The sequence below is a fragment of the Sinocyclocheilus grahami genome, unplaced genomic scaffold (genome assembly GCF_001515645.1).
Source record: "Sinocyclocheilus grahami isolate Dianchi unplaced genomic scaffold, SAMN03320097.WGS_v1.1 scaffold115.1, whole genome shotgun sequence".
Classification (NCBI taxonomy): Eukaryota; Metazoa; Chordata; class Actinopteri; order Cypriniformes; family Cyprinidae; genus Sinocyclocheilus; species Sinocyclocheilus grahami.
In genome coordinates, this window is record NW_015505294.1 from 338,246 (window position 1) to 355,550 (window position 17,305).

Below are 17,305 nucleotides of genomic sequence, written 5' to 3' on the forward strand. Positions count from 1 at the left end.
ATGAATTAAACTGCTGCTGTACCTTTTATAATATATAATGCAGATAATCATTCTATATTTATATAGAATTTAGATTTTATAATCTATATTTATACCAGTGTTTTTTTTTAATTAAGTGATTAATGTTAAGAATATTATAATGATATATAATAATTATTAAATTATATATTTAATCATATTATTATTATGTAGATTAAATTAAATGTATTACATACAATTATTACATATATTTAATTAATTAAATTATGTTATGCATCTGTTCATACTACACATGTAATGGATGTCCAGGATACAATTAAATCTAGAATTATAATCTATATTTATATCAGTGTTTTTTATTAACTAAATACAGTAATACTGTGAAATGTTATTGCATTTTAAATTAAATGTTTTCTATTGTAATATATTTTAAAATGTCATTTATTTCTCTGATCAGTTGAATTTTCAGCATCATTACTCCAGTCTTCAGTGTCACATGATCCTTCAGAAATCATTCTGATATAAAACATTAATTTCATTTATTTTATTTTATTGCATTTATTTTATTAATTGGTAAAATTATTTTTATCCATTTAATATCATGATGCAATACATCTGTTTTAAGACATCATTCACATTATTTACTTCTGAACATAAGTTACTTATTGCACATTTCATGCAGCTGGTTTCATGAATATTCAACATTTAAATTATGATTGACGTTCATAATTCCTGTTTAATTTCTCTGAACTCGTATTACCTGCAGCTTCAGTAACTGATTGCGTCGCTCATCGCTAATCAGTAATTAATATAGTCTGATGAATCATCTATCAGCCTTATTTTGCTGCATCTGGATGGGTTTGTGTTTGGAGAGACCCAAAGGATGGCAGCTGTTAATCATGGTTTGGCTGCCGTCTCAGTGAAGTCAGAAGGTCTGATGGTTGCGCTCCATAATTGTATAATAGCAGATGAATGAGAGCATTCAGGTGAATCCCATGAATCATGATGAAAACACTCTCATGCACTGCTTTAAATGGTTTGAGGATCCACTCAGATGGATTCATTCAGTTCAGAAAACTGTTGAAACTAAAACTGTTAAAAGTAGATTGTCAATTGAGAGATTTGGAATAAAACAAAATATACATTTTAATTGGAGAGAAAAGCCTAAATGTACAAAAAAAAACACTTTAGAAATTAGAAATGCTAAGCTGAAGTAATAATAGAACATAGAATAAATAGAAATGATTGAATAGAATTTAAATAGAAATATAAAAATGCACTGATGAAAAAAACGTGAAACATTGAAACAAAAACTGATAAAAATGCAGTTAGAAATATTGCTTTGGCAACTGAAATAAATATATTTAAGTTGAAGTAAACTAAAACTGTAATAAAAAAAAATAAGCTAAAGAGAAATATAGTTTAGAAAATTAGTAAAAATGCATTTTAAAAAATTACTCCGATTTACACACAAAAAAAACTTAAAAGGAAATTAGAAATGTTGCCTTGGCAACTAATTGAAATAAGTTTAATTTCAAATACTGAAATTACTAAAAAGGAAATAAAAATAAATGAAGGCTACATAAAATAACATTACATATATTTTTAATATTAAAAAAAAAAAAAACGACAAAAGCACATAAAATTACTAGAACATGAACTAAAATTAAAATGAAAACTGAAAATATAAAAATGAATGCTTTTAGTAAGTACTACAATAGTATATAAATAATACTTTAGTACTGAAGACAAACGGTGTTACTTCATAACAATGTATGCTATTTTGGTCCTTCTAGTATATTTACTACATAGTAATGAAACGTTTGCAGTTGTTCCGCTTTGAGAAGCACATGTTTATTCATCTATGCATCTGTCATCTCTGGATACAGACAAAACCAAAGAAACGCCGCTGTTCACGCCTCAGTCCGGTCCATACTCATCCTCAGGAGGTCCTTCATCCATCTCAACCTCAGGCCCCGGCCTCTCTTCAAACGTGCACTTTGGGAAGAGCCAGCGGCCCATGGTGTCTCCCATGATGCTCCAGCAGCAGGAGGAGGACAGATGGCTCGGCAGGCAGAGAGCGCTGAAGGTGGAGAGAGCGGACAGACACGGCCAGGAGTTTCAGCAGCAGGAACCAGCAGATCAGCGAGAGATTCACAGGTCAGTGTTAAAGGAAAACTCCAGCCAAACATCAAATCACACATTTTATGATGATATGATGATAATATAGCAGTAGTTGTTGGAATAACCCCAAAATTTAACATATGAAGGCAAAACTGCATGTTTTTCTTGAATATCAGTGCAAATGCACTGATTAAATTATTTACAAATTCAACAAGTTAATATTGTGAGTTATATTTTGTTTAATATAACATATAATAATAATATGTTTAATGCCTGAATGAATCAGTGTTTTGAATGAATCAATGATTCAATGATCCATTCTTAAAAACCGCTCTGTTCCTGAATGAATCAACTGTTTGAACGAATCGGTTGAATAAATGACTCAATGACTCCCTCATTTAGACAGTGACTTGCCGTCATCTACCGCCAGTTTTAGTTTCGTATTTACATATATTTATATTTATTTAATGTATTTCTGTTTATTTTTGTATTATTTTATTTGTCAGACAGAGGTCTGAAGGCAGATAATTTGTTTAATTTTATATATTTAATTTAACTATTTAATTTAACAGATTCCAGGTTTAAATTGATACTATATTTAAAATATAAACTCTAAGATAATTTCATAATTGAAAATTCACAATTCAAAAACATTTTTACAATATTAATCTCAAAGCATTATTTATGCAATTGTAATTACAGTGTAAATGCATCTGAATATGATGGAAAAATGGATTTTGTTTATATGATTTTATTTGCTTGGTCTATAGTGTTTTATTGTTCCAAATCAATGCATTGAATAAATGTAAATGAAATTGACTAAAGATAATGGATACATCTAAAAAGAGTAGAAAAATTGTAAATAAAGGTAAATAAGCTGTAAATAACCTCATAAACGTAAAATGTCCATTTTAAGGTGCGAAAACATTTTTGCCCTTTTAAAGGTAAAAATACAGTTTGAAAGTCACTTGCCCTCATCCACCTTTTTCTTCCCATAAGAGCGAGCGCGCCCATTTGTAAATTTTATGGGTTTATCCGGTCTCATCTGCGTCCAGCTATTTTTAGCTGTACAAAACTCGTTTTGCTGCTTGATATTGCAAATTGGTGTGTCTTGCCACATTATTTTATTATATTATCTTAATTATGAACACACTGGTTTGTAGTGCAAACAGTTTTACCATTTACTGCACTTTGTTATTCTTCTCGTTATTTCTCTATAGTGGCTAATGAACCAGAAGTCTCACCTATAGGCTTACTTCTGCGTTAAAGAATAAGGTGGATCAAGGTAAAAATGCCCCTTAAAAGTCAGTTTATGGGGACATACAGTATATTGCCTCATAGTGTAAAAGAACTGTGAAGTGAATATTGTACAGAAAATGAAGACTATGAAAAGCTTTGGAAGTCAACTCATCTGTCCATGACAGGCTTAAACCCGCCAATGTACCAGCCCAAAAACACACTCAGCAAAATAATGTCTATTTATGGTCACTGAAGAAATCCCAGAAAATATCCAGATATGATTTTTGTCAGTATGGCACACCCCATCTGTTCCTGTCGTGTGTGATGACACTGCCCTCTAGTGGTGCTCTGTAGAAATGTTCTGTGTGTTTCAGGTTTGGCGCGGGTGTCAGAGACAAACCTCCACCTCTGGGAGCTCCGCCGCCTCTCTTTACCATTTACTGCACTTTGTTATTCTTCTCGTTATTTCTCTATAGTGGCTAATGAACCAGAAGTCTCACCTATAGGCTTACTTCTGCGTTAAAGAATAAGGTGGATCAAGGTAAAAATGCCCCTTAAAAGTCAGTTTATGGGGACATACAGTATATTGCCTCATAGTGTAAAAGAACTGTGAAGTGAATATTGTACAGAAAATGAAGACTATGAAAAGCTTTGGAAGTCAACTCATCTGTCCATGACAGGCTTAAACCCGCCAATGTACCAGCCCAAAAACACACTCAGCAAAATAATGTCTATTTATGGTCACTGAAGAAATCCCAGAAAATATCCAGATATGATTTTTGTCAGTATGGCACACCCCATCTGTTCCTGTCGTGTGTGATGACACTGCCCTCTAGTGGTGCTCTGTAGAAATGTTCTGTGTGTTTCAGGTTTGGCGCGGGTGTCAGAGACAAACCTCCACCTCTGGGAGCTCCGCCGCCTCTCATCACCCCCAAACCTCTTCCTCGGGACCAGCACCCCTCTCCTCCCGCGCCCAGCAGCTTGTGGAACCCCGTCTCCCTCCTCCGCTCACCCTCCGCTCGCCCTCTGTCCCACATCCACCCTTACTCAGGCCACAGCAGACCAAAGCCTCCAGAGGAGGACGTCAGGTGGGTCAGCGGCCTGAGCCAGCAGAGGCCCGCCTCCTCCCAGTCAGACAGCAGGCCACCCCAGGGGCCGGCTCTGGACAGGACAGACCCCATGATGGTGTACGACCAGGCTCTCCAGCAGCACAGGAGACTTGTCAGCAAGCTTGACCTGGAGGAGAAGAAACGCAGGGAAGCCAGAGAGAAAGGTACGCAGTAGAAAATAAGACTGTTAAACAAAACTTCAGCTTCTTCCTTAAGATGTCTATCAATTTATCTATCAGACCGAGTTCTGAAGGTGGAGAAAGTATAAATATTTATGTTTGTTTGTTTGTTTATCTATCTCAAAGAGTTCTGAAGGTGGAGAAAGTATAAATATTTATTTGTTTGTTTATCTCAGAGAGTTCTGAAGGGGGAGAAAGTATATATATTTATGTTTGTTTGTTTGTTTATCTCAGAGAGTTCTGAAGGTGAAGAAAGTATAAATATTTATGTTTGTTTGTTTGTTTATCTCAGAGATTTCTGAAGGTGGAGAAAGTATAAATATTTATTTGTTTGTTTGTTTATTTATCTCAGAGAGTTCTGAAGGGGGAGAAAGTATAAATATTTATGTTTGTTTGTTTGTTTATCTCAGAACTCTTTGAGATAGATGAACAAACAAACAAACATAAATATTTATACTTTCTCCCCCTTCAGAACTCTCTGAGATAAATAAACAAACAAACAAATAAATATTTATACTTTCTGTACCTTCAGAACTCTCTGAGATAAACAAACAAACAAATAAATATTTATACTTTCTGTACCTTCAGAACTCTCTGAGATAAACAAACAAACAAACATAAATATTTATGTTTGTTTGTTTGTTTATCTCAGAGAGTTCTGAAGGTACAGAAAGTATAAATATTTATTTGTTTGTTTGTTTATTTATCTCAGAGAGTTCTGAAGGGGGAGAAAGTATAAATATTTATGTTTGTTTGTTTGTTTATCTCAGAGAGTTCTGTAGGTGGATAAAGTATAAATATTTGTTTGTTTGTTTGTTTATCTCAGAGAGTTCTGAAGGGGGAGAAAGTATAAATATATGTTTGTTTGTTTGTTTATCTCAGAGAGTGCTGAAGGTGCAGAAAGTATACATGTTTGTTTGTTTGTTTGTTTATCTCAGAGAGTGCTGAAGGTGCAGAAAGTATACATGTTTGTTTGTTTGTTTGTTTATCTCAGAGAGTGCTGAAGGTGCAGAAAGTATACATGTTTGTTTGTTTGTTTGTTTATCTCAGAGAGTGCTGAAGGTGCAGAAAGTATACATGTTTGTTTGTTTGTTTGTTTATCTCAGAGAGTGCTGAAGGTGCAGAAAGTATAAATATTTGTTTGTTTGTTTATCTATCTCAGAGAGTTCTGAAGGTGCAGAAAGTATACATGTTTGTTTGTTTGTTTGTTTATCTCAGAGAGTTCTGAAGGTGCAGAAAGTATAAATATTTGTTAGTTTGTTTATCTCAGAGAGTTCTGAAGGTGCAGAAAGTATAAATATGTGTTTGTTTGTTTATCTATCTCAGAGTTCTGAAGGTGCAGAAAGTATACATGTTTGTTTGTTTGTCTGTTTATCTCAGAGAGTTCTGAAGGTGGAGAAAGTATAAATGTGTGTTTGTTTGTTTGTTTATCTCAGAGAGTTCTGAAAGTGGAGAAAGTATAAATATTTATTTGTTTGTTTGTTTATCTCAGAGAGTTCTGAAGGGGGAGAAAGTATAAATATGGGTTTGTTTGTTTATCTCTGAGTTCTGAAGGTGGAGAAAGTATAAATATGGGTTTGTTTGTTTATCTCTGAGTTCTGAAGGTGGAGAAAGTATAAATATGGGTTTGTTTGTTTATCTCTGAGTTCTGAAGGTGGAGAAAGTATAAATATGGGTTTGTTTGTTTATCTCTGAGTTCTGAAGGTGGAGAAAGTATAAATATGGGTTTGTTTGTTTATCTCTGAGTTCTGAAGGTGGAGAAAGTATAAATATGGGTTTGTTTGTTTATCTCTGAGTTCTGAAGGTGGAGAAAGTATAAATATGGGTTTGTTTGTTTATCTCTGAGTTCTGAAGGTGGAGAAAGTATAAATATGGGTTTGTTTGTTTATCTCTGAGTTCTGAAGGTGGAGAAAGTATAAATATGGGTTTGTTTGTTTATCTCTGAGTTCTGAAGGTGGAGAAAGTATAAATATGGGTTTGTTTGTTTATCTCTGAGTTCTGAAGGTGGAGAAAGTATAAATATGGGTTTGTTTGTTTATCTCTGAGTTCTGAAGGTGGAGAAAGTATAAATATGGGTTTGTTTGTTTATCTCAGAGTTCTGAAGGTGAAGAAAGTATAAATATGTGTTTGTTTATCTCAGAGGGTTCTGAAGGTGGAGAAAGTATAAATATGTGTTTGTTTGTTTATCAGCGTTCTGAAGGTGCAGAAAGTATAAATATCTGTTTGTTTGTTTGTTTATCTCAGAGAGTTCTGAAGGTGCAGAAAGTATAAATATCTGTTTGTTTGTTTGTTTATCTCCGAGAGTTCTGAAGGTGGAGAAAGTATAAATATTTACTTAAATATTTGTTTGTTTGTTTATCTCCGAGAGTTCTGAAGGTGGAGAAAGTATAAATATTTACTTAAATATTTGTTTGTTTGTTTATATTTGTTTGTTTGTTTGTTTGTTTATCTCAGAGTTCTGAAGGTGCAGAAAGTATAAATATTTGTTTGATTGTTTGTTTATCTCAGAGAGTTCTGAAGGTGGAGAAAGTATAAATATGTGTGTGTTTGTTTGTTTGTTTATCTCAGAGAGTTCTGAAGGTGCAGAAAGTATAAATATTTGTTTGTTTGTTTTTTATCAGACAGAGTTCTAAAAATGAAGTAAAAATGTGTATTTATCTATCAGAGTTCTGAAGGTGGAGAATAAATAAATATTTATTTGTTTGTTTATCTCAGAGAGTTCTGAAGGCGGAGAATAAATAAATATTTGTTTGTTTGTTTATCTCAGAGAGTTCTGAAGGCGGAGAAAGTATAAATATTTATTTGTTTATTTGTTTACCTCAGAGAGTTCTGAAGGTGGAGGAAGTATAAATATTTGTTTGTTTGTTTATCTCAGAGAGTTCTGAAGGCGGAGAAAGTATAAATATTTATTTGTTTATTTGTTTACCTCAGAGAGTTCTGAAGGTGGAGGAAGTATAAATATTTGTTTGTTTGTTTATCTCAGAGAGTTCTGAAGGTGCAGAAAGTATAAATATTTGTTTGTTTGTTTATCTCAGAGAGTTCTGAAGGTGGAGAAAGTATAAATATTTGTTTGTTTGTTTGTCTCAGAGAGTTCTGAAGATGGAGAAAGTATAAATATTTATTTGTTTGTTTTTTATCAGACGGAGTTCTAAAATTTAAGTAAAAATTCTGAAGGTGAAGAATAAATAAATATGTATTTACTTATGTATTTGCCAGAAAGAGATTTCTGAAGATATAATAATTAAATGTTTGTTTGTTTGTTTATCTCGGAGAGTTCTGAAGGTGGAGAAAGTATAAATATTTATGTTTGTTTGTTTGTTTATCTCAGAGAGTTCTGAAGGTGGAGAAAGTATAAATATGTGTTTGTTTGTTTGTTTGTTTATCTCCGAGAGTTCTGAAGGTGCAGAAAGTATAAATATGTGTTTGTTTGTTTGTTTTGTTTATCTCAGAGAGTTCTGAAGGTGGAGAAAGTATAAATATTGATTTGTTTGTTTGTTTATCTCAGAGAGTTCTGAAGGTGCAGAAAGTATAAATATGTGTTTGTTTGTTTATCTCAGAGAGTTCTGAAGGTGGAGAAAGTATAAATATTTATTTGTTTGTTTGTTTATCTCAGAGAGTTCTGAAGGTGGAAAAAGTATAAATATTGATTTATTTGTTTGTTTATCTCAGAGAGTTCTGAAGGTGGAGAAAGTATAAATATTTATTTGTTTGTTTGTTTATCTCAGAGAGTTCTGAAGGTGGAAAAAGTATAAATATTGATTTATTTGTTTGTTTATCTCAGAGAGTTCTGAAGGTGGAAAAAGTATAAATATTTATTTGTTTGTTTGTTTATCTCAGAGAGTTCTGAAGGTGGAGAAAGTATAAATATGTATTTGTTTGTTTGTTTATCAGACAGAGTTCTAAAAATTAAGTAAAAATGTTTATTTATCTATCAGACAGAGTTCTGAAGGTGGAGAATAAATAAATATGTATTTACTTATTTATTTGCCAGAAAGAGATTTCTGAAGATATAATAATTAAATGTTTGTTTGTTTGTTTGTTTATCTCAGAGAGTTCTGAAGGTGGAGAATGTGTGTGTATTTATTTGTTTATTTATTTAATATGTTTAAAGCTTATTTATATATATAACATTTCATATAATATAAAATGTAATATATAAAGATTTGCTGAAAAGTTGTATAAAAGGTAGCGAAAACTAGTGGTTTTTTATGTGATTATATTTAGAAATTCACAATACCATATCAGTTATTTTGGCCAGTATTATAGATTTTCTTTTTTTATCGATATAATTTATTTAACTTTTTAATGTATTTATTTTTTAAATATATTATAAAATATATACATTTATAAGTGTTTTATTTATATATTTTGTTTATATTTAAGTTTTTATATTTAAATTATTTAAGTATTAAATTAAAAAGCAGATGTCAAAATTATATCTAATGCCGATAAACCATTTTTTTTTTTTTTGTTATAGCTGATATTAAAATATATAATAATAATATTTTGAATTCAATTTAAGCATCCCAATATTTTACTGTACAGAAAGCTTACGTGTAACAACAATGTTATTAAATTATTAGTTATTTTAAAGATAAGTGAGCGTTAGATGATGGCAAAGGTCATCTAATATAAGAACAGAGGAAATATCCAGTAGTAACTGATATAGATCTGCTCTGTACTCAAATGAATTCCTCCATCCATCCGTATCGTGTCTTTCAGTTGTTTTGTAATAATCTTCAGGTTATTACTATGAATTAGACGACTCTTATGATGAGAGCGATGAGGAGGAAGTTCGAACTCATCTGAGAAGAGTCACTCAGCAGCCTCCTCTCAAACTAGACGCGTCTACAGAGGTACAGTCACACATTTCATCAGTCAATGACAACAGCAGCAAACACTACTGAATGAGCAGCTACTGTCATACTAGGAACCCCAATACTCAGATACTCCCTCACAGTCTCTGTGTTTCTCTCTCTGCAGAAGACAGAGTTTCTGTGTTTGTTTGGACTGACGACGCTCTCTAAGCGCGATAAGCTGCTGGAGATGAAGAAGAGGAAGAGGAGGATGATGCTGCAGGAGCGAGTCCCTTCACCCTCAGCGGTGCCGAATAAACGCAAGACTCTGTCTCCTCCTCATCCTCCGCTCTGCACACGCTTCACCCCGGAGGAGATGGACCGCACGGAGGAACTGGACGACAAGAAACACTTCCTCAGCATCTTCAGCCTCAGCCATGTCAGTAAGGAAGAAAGACAAAGTACGTACACACACACACGCACACACTCTGTATAATACTGTCACAGTCACACTACCAGTGCTGAAGAGGCTGGAGAACTATACCTAATAATTATAGAATCATTTAAACTTAAATATAAATAATATAAAAATTATTTTATGTAAAATTTAAATCATAATAATATAAAATACATACATTAATAAATAAATTTCTTCTTATTAAATATTATTAAATATAAATCAAATGATTCGCGATAAGTGCTTTGAAGTCCCGATCTGAATCAAATGATTCGCGATACACACTTGAAGTCCCGATCTGAATTAAATGATTCGCGATAAGTGCTTTGAAGTCCCGATCTGTAATAATAAATAATAAATAAATAAATAAATAAATATAAGAAATGTAAATTAAAATTGTAAACAAAATGTGTGTGTATATTTTGAATATAATAATGTTTTTATAAACATCTATATAGAATTTATTATAAAATAAATATTCTGTAAGATATTGACTGTTATATAAATATTACATTGTATACTTTATATATTATAAATGAATAAAATATTATAAATAGACACACACACACACACACACACACACACACACACACTGAATGTTTATTTTTCTGTTTTAAAGAAAAATACAAAGCATATTATAAATAGACACACACACACACACACACACACACACACACACACACACACACTGAATGTTTATTTTGCTGATTTAAAGTAAAATACCAAGCATTTTATAAAACGTAATTATAAATAATAAATATAAAAAAATGTGAAATAAAAAACATATAAACATTTACAATTTATGTAAATATAAATATACACATTTTAATTTATATATATATATATATATATATATATATATATATACAGTGGGGGAAAAAAGTATTTAGTCAGACGTCTCTCATAGTTGAGGTATACCTATGATGAAAATTACAGGCCTCTCTCATCTTTTTAAGTGGGAGAACTTGCACAATTGGTGGCTGACTAAATACTTTTTTGCCCCACTGTATATATATATAATTTTGAATATTTATAACTTTCAGTATCCTACGGAACATGCAGGAACTCCTGGGATTACAACTTGAGTAATTTGTTTTTATTATTATTAGTTCATTAAAACTGATTTGCTATATTGAATAAGATATTTCACAAGAAATATTTTGATTATTCAGATTTGTTTTAAAGTCTGAGTGCATCACAATTTGACAAATACAGTGTGGTGCATTTAATTATTTCTTCTTTTATTTTACGTCAGAGAATAAGAAGATCGTGGACATGCTGGAAGCCATCAAACAAAAGACTGTTACTCTGGACACCCTCAGAAACGCCACAGATACGCCCTGTTCCAGCCCGGCCGCTTCAGTGTCTGGTAAGAACAACACATTCAGATACAGCTTTAAACAAAGGATTGAGTTTTGTTGTTAAGATCTTTGCAAAGTCCGAAATTCTCATCCGAAAATTTCTTACGTTAAAAAATAAATACGTCCTCATGTTGTGTCAATCACACCTCAGAAACTTTAGTCCGTCATAAAAAAAAAAAAAAATCGGACCAGGTTCGATTTTCTGCGTTTTTGCATCCGTAGCAAGCATTTTGATAGGAAAGGATGACGAATATGATAAAACTGGAAAAATTTCGGACTCAGTGTGCAAGGACCTTTAGTCCTAATCTCTGCTTTCTCCCATCATACAGCTGTCCCACATCTCAATCAGTCAGTCAGTAATGTTCACCCTGAACCCCAAAATCACTCGCCCGAAAACCATCACCCTCCTCTAGACCCGCCGCCACTGGCTCCTCTCCACGCTCAAGGCCAACCCAACCTGACGTCCCTGAGCAGACGAGGCCCGAGCCTGCAGGCCAGCGCTCCGCAGCCCCTCGCCCGACCCAAAGACCCGCCGCCGAAACTCCCCGTCTGGGAGCGAATAAACTCTGAGGAGTTCGCACAGCACTTCCACCAGTCCGTGCTGCAGTCCACGCAAATATCCCAGCAGACACAGAAAGGTGACGATGGCTCCCTCTACAGTCAAATTTGAGAAATACAACCAGAGACATTGTGCTTAATGTTTTTTGCATTTGTATCCCAACAGGTGGAGCGAGTGAACAGTTTGAGCCTCCTGCGCTTCCCCCTCCAGGCCTCCAGAGGGCGGTAAACAGACTCCCGAATGGACAGAGCAATGGCCACTCCTGCCATATATCAGCCCAACGCGAGTCTCCGGGCGTGAGGAACGACTTCTCAGCCGAGGAGGGCGTCAGTTCGGATGAAGACGAGGAAGAGTCGTCGTTCGGTCCCAGGTGGAGAGGGATTGAATCGATATTTGAGGCATACGAGGAGTACATGGAGGGTACGTTGATGGATTCGAATGGAGAGGAAACAGTAGCTGCGTTTACATGGACCCTACTAATCCGATCGTAATAGGACTAGAAGCACAATCAGAATAAAAAAGTCACATGTAACCACGTCAATCGGATTGAATTGGCCAGATCTGACTAAAATTTCGATCGGATTGTAAGGGGTGGTTTATTCCTTTTGTAATCCGAGCGAAGCTTGTGACATATAAACGCGCATATCAACCCGATCACTTTATTTAGCGTTCATGTAAACGTACCTAGTGTGTCACTTTCGAACCATGCAGCTTTCTGTTGGCCAAAGCAGCAAATTTGCCTGAGCAGCTTGAACCTGTTGCGAATCTGTTAGGAAACGTTTCGCCCTCGCGCAAAATTGCACGAATTTCTTGATTTCGTCCTTGAAAATTTGTTTGAAAATAATGATAAACGCACTTTGAATTTTCTGTGGTTGCGGAATATTGGCTTTTTGGAGTGTATGTTTGCATTCTGCTGTTTGATTATAGTGTATTGCTCACCTGTCTCTCTCTCTCTCTTTCCTGTCTGTCTCTCTTTCAGAGAAAAGTATCGAGCAGCAGGTTCTCCAGAGCGAGTGTAGACGTCTGGAGACGCAGCATTACAATCTCACTCACACAGCCGAACAGCTTTCTCATAGCATGAGGGTAAGAATATATGAAGAGTTCAGATGCAAAAGCCTCTAAATGCCATCTGAAATTTTCTTCTAAAATGAGCGTTTTTGTCAGGCCCCTATATTTATGTTCAGATTTTTTCACTTTAATTGAATAGAAAATGACCTATACATTGCCATTAGAGTAAAATAACTGAACCTAAACATAGCAGTCTGATAAAAATGCTCATTTTAGATGAAAATTTCAGATGGCACTTAGAACCTTTTGCATCTGAACTCTTCATATTCTATTTGTATTTGCATATTATTTTGTTTTCTATTGTTTTATTTCTTTTAAAGATTATTATATTTGTATGTTTCATCGTTTATTATTTTTACACTGAAAAGGTCAGTAAGCATTTCTTCACACACATTGTTTACATCTTGTGGCTGTTCCATTGAGCATTTTAATGGTTTTAAATTGTCTTACATTGTATAGATTTGGCGTTGGGCATTGTGTGTCTGCACTGGTTTGAGTGGTTTATGGGGACACAAATTTGTGTAATGACATGGGTATGACATAGGTATTACAATGTGAAAGTGATTTATAAGGAAACTTTCTGTGTCCCAGTAATTCTCTCTCTCTCTCTCTCTCTCTCTCTCTCTCTCTATATATATATATATAGATAGATAGATAGATAGATAGATAGATAGATAGATAGATAGATAGATATGTACATGTGTATATATATATAATTTTATTAGATTTATATTTTATGTAAATATTATAAATATTATCATTATTATATAATTTATATTATTAACAACATTCAGCATCTTTCTGAATATTTGCTCATTTATAAAAAAAAAATTAAATGCTGTGCAGGAACATGTGAAACAACTTGAGTATTGATTTAAATTAAAATAAAAAAATGCTTTACTACAAAATGATGTGTCCTCATCATAGTTTTTTACACGTATATTAAATCAAAAATCTGAAAATAAAGCAAAACAACCGAGAACAAAAAGTAGCAAAATGGTCCTCACATGACATGTTCGTTATTTACAGCAATATCTGACTTTATAATTAAATCTCAAACTTAGCCGAAGTTGTCATGATTAACGACATTTCTATAAAATTGAACGACTGACTGCGACAAAGTTACTACTGTTTTTAGAAACAATCATAATTAGCTACTTAAAGCTGCAATCCGTAACTTTTTTTTTGTTAAAAAATGAACCGAAAACAGTATTTGAGCAAGTACATAACCAGCCAGTGGTCAAAACTATCGCCTTACTTTAGCCCGATTCACAACGGTTAGATTATAACAATGTTTTCTAATTTGAGTGGTACGGTTAGGAATTCGTGGGAAATTCGAGCATGCTGTCGCGTAATTACATCACATCTGTAAACATAAAGAAGGTTGTCCTGGCTAGTAAGCTATATCTGCAGGTGGCGGATCAGCCTTTTCTCAGAGCAGCTGGAATAATTAAATGTATCATTTTGATGGCGGATTGTAATCCAGAAAGGATTATGTGTTTATGAAACACATGTGACTGAAATGAAATTATATTCCGGTTTTAAATGTGCTTCTGATTACAGATAGCCTACGTGAGATTACACAAGTTTTTGTATTTTAAAGAGAAAAAGTTCGAAAGACGAATAATTCGCTTTTTGGATTAAAATAATTTCTTAAAACAAAGTATAACAATAATAATAATTTGCATGGTTTGATGTGATATAAGCTAAGTGATCGTTAGATTTCATCACAATTGGTAGCGCAATTTATTGTAATGCTTTTTTTCCTCTGTTGGTCAGAACAAAAGTGACAGACTTGTTACTCATTCAGATGACAATATCCAGTGAAAATTCTTATTTGGGTCATATATTCCAAGACGTAGGCTAGAATCTGGGATTCCTAAGTACAGTATCCACACATGCTTCTCAAAACATTAGATTCATCCGCGCTAAATGCACAACCCGCGCAAGGAAGATAATTCCGCAAACAGCTGCAATTGCATATTTCAAACAGAGATGGCGACAAAGAGGCAAAACTGACGGACTGCAGGTTTAATTTCTCCAATGATCCGTCGTATTGTGGTTAAGCAGCGAGTTACTGTACTTCGTTGAACGTGAAACACACTCTTGACCGACATTTGGCTTTGTTGACAATCACATTCACAGCAGCATTAGCTCCCCCTTGTGTCAGCTTTGAAATCTACCAATTGTCAATGGGTTATTTTGTGAACTTTGAGTAAATATTGTTTAAACAATGTATGTTTTCCCTCTTTCCCCCACAACTAGGACCTATTGGCACAGAAGCACAACCTGGCACTGAAGAGAGATCATATGCAGGCCGAACTGGAGCACATCAAGGAATGTTTGACATTGCCATTATTACACTGGCACAGAGGATACTACAAGAGACCCTCACCGAGGTGACCTGAAGATGGACGACAGCACGAGCCACAGAGATCAACGCAGCCTCACATCTACTGAACGTGTGATGATTTCAGCTTTGGCATGAGGAAGATACACAAGCTATCAGTCATTATCTAGTGCAATATCTGACGCCTCACTGTGACTCACTGCACTGCAAGTCCAGCCACTAGATACAACAAAATAGGCATTCAACAGCCATCGAAATATCCATTACTTGACGTACAGACTAAATCTGACAGGACGTTTGCCAAGAGGTGCAGAAACCCAAGCCAGAGCTGGATATGATCTCTCATATATTTGGTGCAAAACTCTTCTACTGGATGATGAGCTGATGTGGAATTGAGTTTAAATGTTTTCATATTTATACAGTTTTTAAAGGAATATGATTGTGTCAAATACTGTCAAATCACATTTTTGTATGTTTTTATTCTTAATGATTCATTATAAAAAGGACTGTAATTTGAAATATAAATATTTTAATGCTTTTTGCAGGGGAAAAAATGTGTCGATAAGGTACTGCTGGTCAGAAATGTTGGTGAAGGAAATAATTAAGTGGGTTGAATTGAGTTTTCGTTTCAAAATCTCTTCAAAGGCTTTAGTTTATTAATTGTAGTTGTCAGAAAGTCGTGAAAGTGTTTGTCTAGGACAGTGTTTCTATATGTTTTGTTATTCTCTCTTCATCTCCCACCAAACCAAAATTTCAATGCCATATATATTATCCACCAGTACATGGCTATTTGAAAATAGACACTAAAATAAACCGATCCAATGTGGGAATCACTTAATAATAACTTTTATTAATGACAAATGGCATATAATAGTTAACAGACCAGCAGTTCAATACCCAATATAGCAAGTGCAATATTGAAATAATGGCAATTATGAAATAACAATACAATAATCAACTGCATATTATGTTTAATTTATAAGCTGAATTGATTTCTGAATCACTTTAATTCTAAGATGATTATGAAATGCCACTAATGGGCCTTATGAATTAACATTCTGTTAAACATTATATGCTTATAGTCATGAAAGAAATTATAAAGGATTACCCAAATGTTTTTATGTATAACTTGGCCAATATGATTGAATTTTCAGCCTAGCTGTCATGAGAAGAGTCATTTTATATAGAAATTAGTGCCACACAGTTTTGTACAGCAGCAGCAATTGACAAAAAAACCCACATTGTTTTTGCTCTATTATTAATTATAATCTAAAACCGAACACATTTGATGTGTTGAATTTTAAAGAAATGTCCAATGCCACAAGTTGAGAAGTGTGTGTCTCAAGACGTCTATTCTCCACTTTTTCTTTATGACTCTTATTGCATATTGTTTAAACACGAATGGCTTATGGAAAAAATAGGGGAGGGGGGAATCAGTAAAATGTTTTAGTTGTAATTTTTAGTGGAATGAAATGTGAGTTAATATATTATTTCTTGAAGGTAGAAATACTTATTTATGGATATATCTGTGTATATGCTGAGAAAAGAATAATGTTTGAAAAAAATCATTTCTTGCCATATTTTGTCTACAAAAACTCTCAAGTAATGGACATGATTCATTCACAAGAACATGATCTTCAGTTGTTTCTTGACTCTATATGATTTACAGTGCAGCAAAATAAACAACTTGATATATAAATTATCTCCAGTCTTTATAATATATATATATATTGCATGTATATTTTTTACTGTATTTAACTTGCAGTCTGTTTGTGTTTGCTGTTGGCTATAAAGGTTACCAGGCTGTTTTCGGCAGTGTCGGTTCCTCCTGTCCTGCTTCACATTGTTCTGTTGAAGCTTGTACTACAGTTCATCCCCTGCAGCGTTTTTCATCACAATGCATCTTCTTCAGCTTCGCGTGCGTTCAGTCCCTCAGTCTTCCCAGACCTGAAGGCCACCTCTATCTTGTTCAGCAGGTCATTCAGGTCCTTTCTGATCCACAGCTTGGAAACAATACACCGCCTGTGATGGGAATAATCAGTCTGTACAAGCGTTTGCAGAGGTTTCCCCATAAAAAAGTCAAT

General features: G+C 33.9%; 1 protein-coding gene across 1 annotated transcript in view; it reads left to right on the plus strand.

Annotated features, from left to right (window-relative positions):
• Positions 1-16,444, plus strand: part of LOC107589310 (genetic suppressor element 1-like) — a 53,952-nt gene extending 37,508 nt beyond the window's left edge. Inside the window, exons 8-16 of the mRNA XM_016277704.1 lie at positions 1,869-2,139; positions 4,212-4,615; positions 9,374-9,486; positions 9,614-9,887; positions 11,139-11,252; positions 11,574-11,882; positions 11,969-12,223; positions 12,783-12,886; positions 15,137-16,444. Coding sequence (XP_016133190.1) covers positions 1,869-2,139; positions 4,212-4,615; positions 9,374-9,486; positions 9,614-9,887; positions 11,139-11,252; positions 11,574-11,882; positions 11,969-12,223; positions 12,783-12,886; positions 15,137-15,274 — 1,982 coding nt within the window. The 3' untranslated portion in view covers positions 15,275-16,444. The remainder of the gene's footprint in view (positions 1-1,868; positions 2,140-4,211; positions 4,616-9,373; positions 9,487-9,613; positions 9,888-11,138; positions 11,253-11,573; positions 11,883-11,968; positions 12,224-12,782; positions 12,887-15,136) is intronic.
• The last annotated feature ends 861 nt before the right edge of the window (positions 16,445-17,305 follow it).